Source organism: Tenrec ecaudatus, chromosome 16 (genome assembly GCF_050624435.1).
Source record: "Tenrec ecaudatus isolate mTenEca1 chromosome 16, mTenEca1.hap1, whole genome shotgun sequence".
NCBI lineage: Eukaryota > Metazoa > Chordata > Mammalia > Afrosoricida > Tenrecidae > Tenrec > Tenrec ecaudatus.
Window position 1 is genome coordinate 76,769,279 of NC_134545.1, and position 12,296 is coordinate 76,781,574.

General features: G+C 35.2%; 1 protein-coding gene across 4 annotated transcripts in view; it reads left to right on the forward strand.

Annotated features, from left to right (window-relative positions):
* The window catches only part of HECTD2 (HECT domain E3 ubiquitin protein ligase 2), a 112,989-nt gene that overhangs the window by 61,306 nt on the left and 39,387 nt on the right, over positions 1-12,296 (forward strand). For all 4 annotated transcript variants that reach the window (XR_012780392.1, XM_075533323.1, XM_075533324.1 and 1 more), the window contains exons 3-7: positions 5,017-5,155; positions 5,696-5,798; positions 6,221-6,310; positions 10,165-10,229; positions 11,628-11,673. Coding sequence is in view for 3 of the 4 variants with exons in the window: in XM_075533324.1 (XP_075389439.1) it covers positions 5,017-5,155; positions 5,696-5,798; positions 6,221-6,310; positions 10,165-10,229; positions 11,628-11,673 (443 nt within the window). In the remaining variant the exon portion in view is untranslated. The remainder of the gene's footprint in view (positions 1-5,016; positions 5,156-5,695; positions 5,799-6,220; positions 6,311-10,164; positions 10,230-11,627; positions 11,674-12,296) is intronic.

The following is a 12,296-nucleotide window of genomic DNA, read 5'->3' on the forward strand; positions in this document are numbered from 1 at the left end:
GAACTATTACTCAGCACTAAAAGAAACAAATTATTGATAAATATATAACACTATGTATGAATCCCCATAGAATTATGTTGAGTGAAAAAAGCCAATCCCACATGATTACATATATATGATTCTATTTATATAACATTCTTTCAATGACACAATTATAGAAATGGAAAACAAATTAATGGTTGTCATGGTTTAATGGGGAGTAGAGAGAAAGAGGAAGTAGGTATGGCTATAAAAAGCAGCATGGCAGTTCTTTGTGGCAGTAAAACTGTGTTGTCTCTTGGCTATCACAATGTCAATTGGTTATGATGTTCTACTGTCACTCTGATTATGATCATTATAATTTTCCAAGATGTTACCATTAGGGGAAACTCAAGAGCTTTGTAGTATTTCTTTAAAAGCTACATGTGAATCTACAGTTAACTCAAATTTAGTTTATGAAATTTAAGTATATTAACTCTAGTTATATATATATATTTTTAATCTCTAGCTGTTCAGAATTTGATTAATCAGAAATCTGTTTTCTAAAACTTTCATCATTGATCAACACATGGCTACTGATTGCTTTATTAAAATAATTGACTAGAATAGAGAGGAAAGGATGCCTCATACAGCCAAATATCAGATGATAGGTTGTTGTTACTAATGGCCATTGAGTCAGCCCCAACTCACAGCATTTTATATACAACAAATGAAACACTACCCAGTCCTGTGCTCACTTATCCAAAGGATGTGAGATGAAATCTCATCATCCTCACTTCTAAGGAATATTCTGCCTCTACTTCCTTCAAGACAGTTGTTTGCTGTTCTGGAAGTCCATGGCATATTCAGTATTCTTCACCAACATCATAATTCAAATGCATCCATTCTTCTACAGTCTTCTTTATTTCTTATCCAGCTGTTACATCCATAGGAGGCTATTAAAAATACCATTCCATGGCTTGGGCCAGGTGCACATTAACCAGCAAAGTGACATCTCTTTAATGTTTTAAACACATATTTTAGCAGATTTTCCCAAAGCAACAACATATTGTTTGATTTCATGACTGCTCCTTCCATAAGTGTTCATTGTGGATCCAAGTTAAAGGAAATTCCAGATCGATCTTTTCTTCATTGATCATGACTTTGTCTATTGGTTCAGTTGTTTTCTTTATAACAGTACAGCTGTAATCTGTCCTGAAGGCTGTAGTGTTTGAGCTTTATCAGTAAATGCCACAAATCCTCTTCTTTTTCAATGAGCAATGTTGTGTGATCTGCGAATCTCGGCTTATTAATATGTTTTCCTACAATGCGGTTGTAAGTTGTTCTTCATATAGCCTAGTTTCTCAGATTAGTTGTTCAGTATACAATTTGACTAAGTAAAGTAAAATAATAAAAACCTGATGCACTAGAAAGCAAATGTTTTGAGAATGATGATGGCAACAAATGTACAAATGTGTACAATGGATGTATGTATGGATTGTGATAAGAATTGTATGAGCCCCCAAAAATGATTTTTTGAAAAATGTTAGTGGTAGTGATACTAGAAATGACAAAGAAATAATTTCATCTAAAGATAAAAGTGAAAAAAGCTTGTGATGCATATATATTAATTCTATTTGATAATGCAGAAACTTAACAAAAGCCACAAATGTGAGCCATTTATGTAATGTTACATTTTCTAATAAATTTTCCACAATTGAAAAAAAAATTCTGATGCACACCTTTTCTGATTTCATATCATTCAGTATCCCTCTGAGCTCAGTTAAGCATTCTGGAATTCTCATTATTTGCATTGTTATCCATAATTGACATAATGTAATGTAACATACTTTTAAGAGCCCATTATCCAACTTGAGTGCTACAACATGAGCACTAATGTTGTTGCTGTTGTTGTCAGGTGCTACTGAGATGATTTCAACTCTAAGGGACCCTATGTAAACAGAATGAAAAATTGCCCAGCTCAATACTGTCCACGAAATCATTACTATGTTTAAGCTCAGTGTAGCCGCTTTGCCAGTCTATCTCACTGAGCGTCTTCAGTGTATTCACTTACCCTTTACTTAACCAAGGATGATGTCCTTCTCCAGTGACTGGTCACTCCCAGTGATATGTCCAAAGTACATGAGACTCAGTCTTACTGTCTTGGCTTATGCAGAATAATAAGGCTGTACTCCAACACAGGTTTACTTATTCATATGACAGTTCATGGTATATGTAATATTCTCCTCCCACACCCTAATCCAAAGGTATCAGTTCTTCTTGTGTCTTACTTGTACGTTGACTAGTCACATGCATATGAGGCGATTGAAAGTAATGTGACTTTGGCTATCAGAAAGAAAGTGTCTGGTGTCAGGCATGTCTTAAAACAAGCAGTCATCTAAGTTAAGTGTCAGCTAAGTCTACACCAACCTGTGCGATCTCAGGACTGTAAATAATAAAATCCAGGAGCAGAGACGAGGGCTGTATTAGAGCTCACATTCTGAGTACCAGTTCAGGAGGCTTTGGATGTACACAAATCAAGAGGCTATTGTAAAAACAGAATTGAGTACTGCATAGTTTAAAATCAGGGAAGGTGTGAATCAGGATTGTATTCTCTCACCATACTTATTCAATCTGTAGGTTAAGGAAATAACCAGAGGTGGTGGATTATATGAAGAAGAATATAGCATCAGAATTGGAGGAGGGCTTATTAATAACCTGTGATGTGCAGATGACACAACCTTTCTTGCTAAAAGTGAGGAGGACTTGAAGCACTTACTGATGAAGATCAAGGATTATAACCTGTGGTTTGGATTACAACTCAATGTAAAGAAAACAAAAATCCTCACAGCAGGATGATTAGGTAACATGATAAAAGGAGAAAAGTTACAAGTTGTCAAGGATTTTTTTCTTGCTTGGATCCAGTCAGTGCTCATGGAAGCAGCAGAGAGATCAAGTAACACATGGCATTGGGTCAATCTGCTGCACAAGACCTCTCTCAAGTGCTGAAAAGCAAAGATGTTACTTTGAGGACTAAGGTGTGTCTAACCCAAGACATGGTATTTTAAATCACTTCATATGCATGTGAAATTTGGACATTGAATAAGGAAATCAGAAGAATTGATGCCTTTGAATTATGGTGCTGGCAAAAAATTTGGAACATATCATGGACTGCCAAAAGAACAAACAAATTTGCAATCTATTTAGAAATAAGTACACCAGAATGCTCCTTAGAAGCAAGGATACTTCGGACATGTTAGCCCAGTGTTTAACCTACTTTGCCACCTGGCAATTTCCCCCCCTTGATCTTCTATGTAACTTTTATAATCAGTTTATTGTGTTCCAAAATTCTGTCAGGATTTTAATTGAATTCAGTCTATAGGAAAAATTTTATTATATCTATTTACCTGTCTCAACAAAATTTTACTATCAAGATCTTAATTTATTCATTATGGTTTTGTAAATATCTTCTTTTTAAAAATTGTTTTCTAGTTTGTTTTGTTGGCATTTAGTATTGTAATTGTAATAATATAATGAATTATTTAAATCCCGCCATGTTGCTAAGCTCTTCTATTATTTTTAATTATTTATCTGTAATTCTTATATCATGTTTATAAACAAATCACTTGGAAATGAAGGACACAATTTAATTTACGACAGAAATCTATTGTGCATGTTTAAATCCATAAATTCTTAATAGTATTTTTTGAAAGAGAAACTTCAGAGGATAATAATGAATCAATGTATTATTTTAAAACTGGTAAGTAAAGGAGGAAAGCTCAAGCATCTATTCTACCCTTATATGAATTGTGCTGCTTGTCAACCAAATGATAACAAAATTTTCAAACTGATAAATGAAAAATTATATAATTACTTAGTCACCATTTAAGAAATCCCTAATAAAGGGCCTAGAGTTTGAACAACATTGGCCGGTGGCATCACACACAGGCCACAAACAGATGAATGGACAGCATACCACTTACGGTCTTGCCAAAATGATAGAAACTGAATCTGATAAGGCTTTGGAGGCAACAACTTATTTGCAAGAATACTGAGCACAAAGGAAAATGTTGGCTGGCATGAGTGTGCAGTCAACATTATCTAAACAATAGGAAATATCCAGGGCAAAGGGCAAAGGGTCCAAGTTCTTCCACAAGGAAATTGTTAGGAAAACCTAGAATGAAGGAGGAAACCTGTAGATTAGAAGAGACGTGAAAGACATACCAAGTTTTTCTTTTCTTTTTTGTTAACTGTCTTGTCTAGGGATGCACACTTGCTTGATAAAAAAAAAGCTGCAACCCAAAAGAAAGAAGTGACTAAAAAGTCAATTGTAGTTACTTCTAAAGGGAGAAGATTTTAACTGAGATGATGGGGCAGGGGCACTTGATGGAGCTTCTGGGAGAAGGCTGATAGCATGCTCTTTCCTGAGTAGTTTGTGACTTCAAAAATATTTTGCCATATAATTATTCATTAAGACACATTTTTTGTATTTTTTCTTTCCTCTTTCATAGCAATTTATTTTTTATTTATTTAAATCATTTTATTGGGGGTTCGTACAATTCTTATCACAATCCATCCATTGTGTGAGACACATATTTTTGAGATTTTCCTTGGTTTTATAATTAAAAGGTTGTAAAATCCAACAAAAAGGCAAACAAACTGGAAGATATTTGCAAGAGGAAGATACACTAAAAATGTATTCAAGTTGATAATATTGTGTTAAAACTCCAGTAATACATTGCAGAGGGCATCAATATTTTACGTATTTTCAAGAGAGTAATAAACATTAACTTTGAACCTCACTGAAATATTTTTGAAAGGAAAGATGGGAAAGAACACTGTATTACATCCACTGACAACAAGAGAGGAAGGGAAGAAGCTCCATATTACAATACACACATTCTAAGATAGAGGTTGGAAGGGAAGACAATAGACAGTAGGCACAGCCATTGACCTTCACTTATGGTAGATTTTCTGTTTTTGTCGAATTAGCCTTACAGTTTATAGTTTGGAAGCATTTTACGACTAATTACATTCACTGTTTTTTATACCTCACAGTGAGAGACCTACCTCCTCTTTGCCTTGATGTTAGACAAAAACAGCGCATCTCGATGGATGCATTATCATCCGAAATGAAGGCTTCAGCCCTTCCAGAACCTACCCTTTCTGGCCAGCCCAAAACTCTGAAAGACTTTCAGTAAGTGTCAGCTCATCATTGTATGTGTACATGGACTTAGTGCATGTCAGCACTTTCCATAACTAAACATCTTTGTATGAAGAGTTAACTGGTCCTTATTAAGGTATTAATGAAGAATGAAGACATAGATGAAGTAGAAAGTGAAAAACAAATAAGTAGTAAAAATAACTGTGTCACTGCTCAAAAACAATCCAAGTGGAATAGTGAAGGAGTAAATTGGGAATGAGAAAGTAGAGAGAGAATATAGACAAAATCCTCTCCAGGTGTTTGCCTTTGAAGGCAAGGAAAGAGTAATACTTGGAAGGAACGTGTCAAGAACGGCTTTCAAAAACAGGTAATTAAGAAAGTTGCAAGTGGATTATATCTTAATTAAGACTTATAAATACATAAACAATGTTTACATTATCCAACTGATACATATTTCTATACTTAGTTTCAGTATTTCAAATTACATACTTGGTAACATTTATGTATGAAGAAGTAATGCTAATTTATCTGGATATTATATCAATATATGGTTAATGTATGTTCTTATTTTAGGGAAGATGTAGAAAAAGTTAAGTCATCAGGAGATTGGAAAGCAGTACATGATTTTTATCTAACAACATTTGATTCTTTCCCAGAACTAAATGCTGCATTTAAGGTAATAATACCTAACACATGTTTTAAAATTCATTTTTAGTTTTAAATATTCCCAAAAAGATATGATAAAATTACCTTGTTTTCTACCAAATAGTGACTTAAATAAGTGTTTAACCAACACACGTATAAATTGCTTTCAGAAGTCATATACTGTGAATAATCAAATATTACATAAATGATATCATAACAATTTTTATTTGTGTTTTTATTAATACTGTTTGACTCATTCTTTCTGTTTTACAAAGGAAAGTTATTAAAATAATTCCTATGCCATTCATTTTTTATGTTCAGCTGTTTTATACAAATAGTTCATTTTCACCATCACAAAAACAAGGTAGAAATTATTAAGGTATATTTGTGGTTCACAGATTAGACTAAGTCATAAAATGCTATATGCACTTAACTATTTAATTGAATTTGCAGAAAGATGCCGCTGCCTCATTCAATACCATTGAAGACTCTGGGATTAATGCTAAATTTGTGAATGCTGTGTATGATGCCTTACTTAATACTGTAAGTATCATTTATAAACACATGTCAGTAGTCATTTTATGCTGTCTGTATCTCAAAACTATTTCCAGCAATATTGTAAGAATCACCTTGCAACATAATTACAAAATCTGATACAATTTTATAGTTACATTTACTAAATTAGTTGGAATTATCAGCAAACTGGATAATTTTTATTACTTTTTTTTCTAATTAACTGAAAATTAAGCAGCAGCTACTTGTACATCCAGACTTACAGATTTCTAAAATAAACTTATGCTTCCTCTACACAGCAAAAGAGGAAAGTTATTTGATTTATTGGAATTGTATTCGTCTATAGGGCAGTGATTCTCAAACTGTAACGCGTATCAGAAAAATAGGAAAATCTTGTTAAAATGCAGCTTCAAATCTTGTTAAAATGCAGCTTCATAAGGCTGAGGTAGGACACAAACATCTGCATTTCTTGGAGAACCCCAGATTATCTTTATGTTACTGACCTGGTAACCACACTTTGAGAACCCCAACACTGTAGTTCAGTTTTTGAAGAATTTAAATCATCCCATTCCTTGAGCACACCGTGGTCTTCCAATTTCTTAGATCTTCTTTAATTAATTTTGGTAACACTTTGATCAGAAGTCTTACACATTTGCTACTTTATTTCTAGATACTCCCCATTTTTAGTATGATCATTTCATTTTCTAATTGTTGCTAGTATAGGGAAATATTTTCACAGTGGCCTTGCTGAATTCACTCAGTAATTTTAATGATACATAAGCAAATTTTTGAATTTTCTACTTCTATAACTCTGTCACTTGTAGGAAATTGCAATTTAATTTTTGCCATGTTTATCTTCTATTTGTGTATTTGAATTATTACACTAGGAATGTTTGTATGATTTTGAATTAAAGAAGTGATAGCAGACATCTTGATCTAATTCTCAGTCTCAGTACTTCATTTATTGAACATGTGAAAAGGTACTTTTTCTTTCTTTAAATGACCACATTAAGAAGGCTTAGACTCCAGCAAAGGATTCCAAGGAGGGAGTAATCAATCATTTCAAATGCTGCTGAGGGGTGTACCGTAAGGTTCGGATGAAGAAATAACCATTGTCTTTACATAGGAAGACTTTAAACAGTCACTTCAGTAGCAATTTAGGGCCCAAAGCATTTACTTGTAATGGGCTGAAGATAGAATGGGGCGAATAGGAGCAGTTTGTACAGATGATCTTAAAGTTTTTCTGGTGAAGGAAAATAAAGGGGTAGCTGGTAGTGGTTCTGGCAGGAAAGAGACACAAGACTCAAATTAGGCAAATGAATGAGGACTCGACCTTTAAAGTTGTTATTGGTGTAAGGGAAACCATGAAATACAATAGAGCATCCCAGGGGTGAGCCTGGAAATGGTCTGTGGAGGAAAGGGCTGTATTACAAGAGCTGTGACTTACCCACCTGTGACAACTGCCCCCTGGAGACCCTGTAGCTCCCACTCCATCTTCTGTTTGTGCTCCCTGTTGACAAACTCAATTAAACTGAAGGCAAAGGAGTCTAAACGTGTGAATGCCAGGTGTGGGGACCAGTCTCTTGACAGTGCAGAGTAAAGAAAAGTAGGTGTGGCAAAGAAAGCAAAAGTGAGAATTACCATGTGGCATTAATACTAATGGGAGAGATCTAGTAGAGAGCGGGAAATCGATGGTACTGGAGAGAGAAGACAAAAGAGCAATAACTACCATATATACTCGCATATAAGCTGACCCGAGTATAAGCTGAGGTACCTAATTATTACCTGGGAAACCAGAAAAACTGATTGACTCGAGTATAAGCCTAGGGTGGAATATGCAGAAGCTATTGGTGAGTTTCAATAATCAAAACAAATGAAAATAAAATTACTAAAAATTGAGACATCAGTGGGGTAATGTATTTGAATATTTATTTTAAATTAAAAACATAAATAAAAGGACAAGTCATTTAACTCTAGTAAACTAGCACAGTAAGTGGAAAATAGGTTCAACAAAAACAATAAGGTATCAACAATGATACCTTAAGAGTACTATTCCCTGAGCTCAATCAGCAACCAAGCTAAACTGTAAAGAGTTAAAAACCTTCAAAACTGGATTCCTCATCATCATCCGTATCCCAATGCAGAGCTTCAGCTGGTGTGAGGTCATCATAGACACTGTCCTCACTGAGATCGCCGTCATCGCCATCACTGCTGTCATTTTCATACAAAGCGCAGTCTTCACTGCCATCCATAGCATTGCTAATACTTCATTTCCTGAAGGCACATCATACCATGTCTTCTGGAATGCCTTCCCATGCATCGTGAACCCACTTTGCTATTAACTCTATGTGAGGCTTCATGAGATTTCCTCCTTTTGTTAGTCGGGCTTCACCAGATGACATCCATTCATGCCACATCCTTCGCACATGGTCTTTAAAAGGCTTATTCAAAGATTGGTTAGATGTGAGTAAACAAACATTCAAAGCCCTGCATTGTCCATGGGGCTTTGAATGAACAGCGGAGAAACGGTAATCACCCACGAGATACCGGGCGCTCATCCTGTTAACTGGGGGTGGGGGGTCCAGTGAGATGTTACACCTTGCTGGGGTACCACTGACCAGTGTATAAGCCAAACCCCAGTTTTTCAGCACATTTTTTGTGCTGAAAAACTCGGCTTTTACACGAATATACACGGTATTATTGACAAATTGCAAGGGCGTGGGATAAATGAGGTCCAAGTGGAGGGGTTGGCCTTGATCATGTGCAGATACAAGTAATGGTGAATCAGAAAATTACTTCTAATCTGAAGACAACTGTGTTCTCTGAGAGTAATGATAAGGTGTTGGAGATTTTTAAAATTACGAGGTGTGATTAGGTTGGAAAGAAGGAAAGCAAATGAACACGGGAAATATAAGACTTTCAGTGGTATGTATGTGTCCTTTGGAGATGTGTGGTCATAAAGTGGGCCCAGTCAGAGCTTAATGTAGGTTTTTCTCTAGCAGCTTCCCACTACTCGAGGGCAGGCCTCCCCTGAGTGGTTAAACTGAGCAGGACTACAGTTGCCTTGTTAGGTGTGAACGCTCACCAAAAGCAGAGAAAGGGAAAGAAATGATTTTAAGTTGTGAAGACATTGAATTGTTTTCTGAGTGCAGCTAGACGTGTCTTGGAAGTCATGGTTGTGGTTTTTAAACAAATCCATAATATATACTTTTTCTTTGGCATTTGTCTCTTAATTTTTAAAAAAGACAAAAAAATGTTAATTTGAAGCTTCTAGTTCATGAAAGTTTTATTCATTATTTATTATATGCTAAAACCATCCATTTTTATTCCGGATGTTCTGTAGTGAATACTATTTGTTGTACTATTTGAGTCATTAAATGATAAAGGAATGTTATTTTCTGCCTTTTCCAAGCCTTTTATCCTATAGGAAAATGTCTTTTTATCATATTTAAATGTAATATGTTTGCACTTCCTAGTAGTTGTGTGTTTAATTGCTAGTTGTTGCAGGGTACTCGTAGGATTAAATATATTTAAAATGTATGCAGTCTGTACTCTTGGACTCATGTTTGTGATTTTATCCTGTCAGGTTGGGGAAAGTAAATTTGTTTTTCAAGTTTACAAAACCACTGTTGGTTATCAGTGGGCCACCAGATAAGGTTATACAGTTGCGTGGTGCACATTCAGGGCCAGCGTTCTCATTATGTAGTCTGAGTCATTGCCACTCTCTAGGGTTCAAAAGTGTGGAATCAAAACATAATTTCAGTTCCATAATTGTTATCAAATCCGATTTCAAGTATTGAAACAAGTCTGAAAATATAATTAACATATAACACCTTTCTTAGTAGTTAATCCTAATTTCCTTATCACTTTTCTTTTACCTACAGCCTCAAGATATTCAGAAGACCGTATTAAAGGGAATCATTAACAGCTTGTTAAGAGAATGGAAAGGGTAATTAGAACCAAGATTTAGCTAATCAATATAAACATTTAACTTAGAAATCTCATACATATTTAATATGTGTGCATGTATCTGGCCATCCGAAAGAAACTAAAATGAAAGCCATTCACAGCAGAAGTGTAAACTTGAGATCTGTCCCTTAGGAGCGTAGGTTCCCAAACTTGACCAGTCCTGGGAATCACCCGAGGAGCTGGTGAGACTCCAGATCCCTAGAGATTCTGCCTCACGAGATTGCACATCCAGCCCAGGAATCTGTAGTTTCAGCAGAACCCCAGATGATTCCAATGACCAGCCGCGTTGGGGAAACTAGGCTTAGGAAGAGCAAGAGAGGAACTTCAGGAGGTCAGATTTGTTTAGTAACTTTAATAACAGAAAAGTAAACTTTTGATCATTTTATTTTCTGAAGGGAATTGAAAGGAGGTGGGGAACCACACTTCCCCAACTTTTAATTTGAAAAACTTCAGACTACAAGAAAGTTAGAGAATGAGCACGCAATACCTTTCACTTGATCCATTTGCTTTTCTCTGAGTGTGATTTTTTTTCAGTAAATTCAAGACATTATGGCATTTCACCCCTAATTACTTCAGGATCTATTTCATAAGAACATTTTTCTACATAACCATAGCACCACTATTACATCAAAGAAATTTAACATTGATATGGTAGTACTCCCTCGCATGCTGTCTACATTTAAACATGCCCTGCTATCACAGAAGCATTCCCTAACATACAAGTTTTGTTTTTCGATTCATGACCCAGTCCAATGGTTTTGCATTATATCAAATTATCGTATTTACAAAAACAAAAAACTGTCGTCGAATCATTTGAGACTCACAGCAAATTATCATATAGATAAACCACTTTTAATTCCAGAAAAAAACTACATTTTGTGTGAGAAGCTATCAAATGCATATTAAGAGAAAGAAATACTCACCAACCTTGAGAAGCCCAGAAACTCTTGGCCATAAAAATCCAGATTAACATGGAAAATATTTAAAAATCGGTACCATTTCAATATGATTTTTAATTAGCTATGCCCTGGAGCCATTGAAAACAGGATTTGATTTGCAGCTATTTCCAAATACATAAGTTCAAGCATGTATTCTAAAGATTCAGTTATCTCTTATTAAAGCAAAAATGCGATATTTCTGAAATGTGGGTTGTTAGACTGTTCCAGCTAGTTGTGATACTCCCATTAGAGAATGTTAGAGCCTAGTTTACTCAGGCTTTAGGGCTCTTCAGAATCAGCCTTAAGGCTAGTTTTTGGTGTTTAGCAACTTAAACTTCACAAAAGCACTTTTTGATCATTTTTGTATTAGCTACTATGAAATTAAATAATCATCTCTAATCAGATATTGTTTTTTCAACATATTTTTCTTTTTTTTTCAGTCCACGAACAAAAGATGATCTTAGAGCTTATTTTATACTTTTACAGGTAAAAAAGCAAGATCTCAATCCATGCATATATAAATGAAATAATATCAAATACGAAGTATTATTTTGTGTAACACATTGTTATTTTTTATAATGAGATTTACTGTGATCAGAAGATTCACACTGTAACAAATAAGCAATCAGAAGCTAAATATTGACAAGATTACAGTTTTCATTATGTTCTCACTGACCTGCATGCTATTTAGGGACAAACAGAATAGGAATACTTCTCCCTCCCTCAGTCTCCTGTCTTGTAACTAGTTTTAATAGGCCCCAAGACTTCTCTTACTTCCCCCAACTAATACGTTTCTAAGGAGGCGTGGTAGAGCTGTCAGGTGAGAATTGCTGGACTGCTAGCCTCGCGGTCAGTGGTTCAGCTGCGTCAGCTGTTTCACAGAAGAAAGAAGAGGCTGACCTTGGAAACCCTCTGCAGGTTACTTTGAGTTAGAATGAACTCCATGACAGTGGGTCTAGTGGGTTTGGGTTTTGGGATTAAGTACGTTTCTAACTTTTCTACGTATTTTTCAGTATAGCTTAGTTTAGTATTCTAATGGAAAAATGAAAGTCGTTATTTCTATTTGCTAATGCAAAGATGGTGAACTTTTTCATCTTGAGAGAAGATAC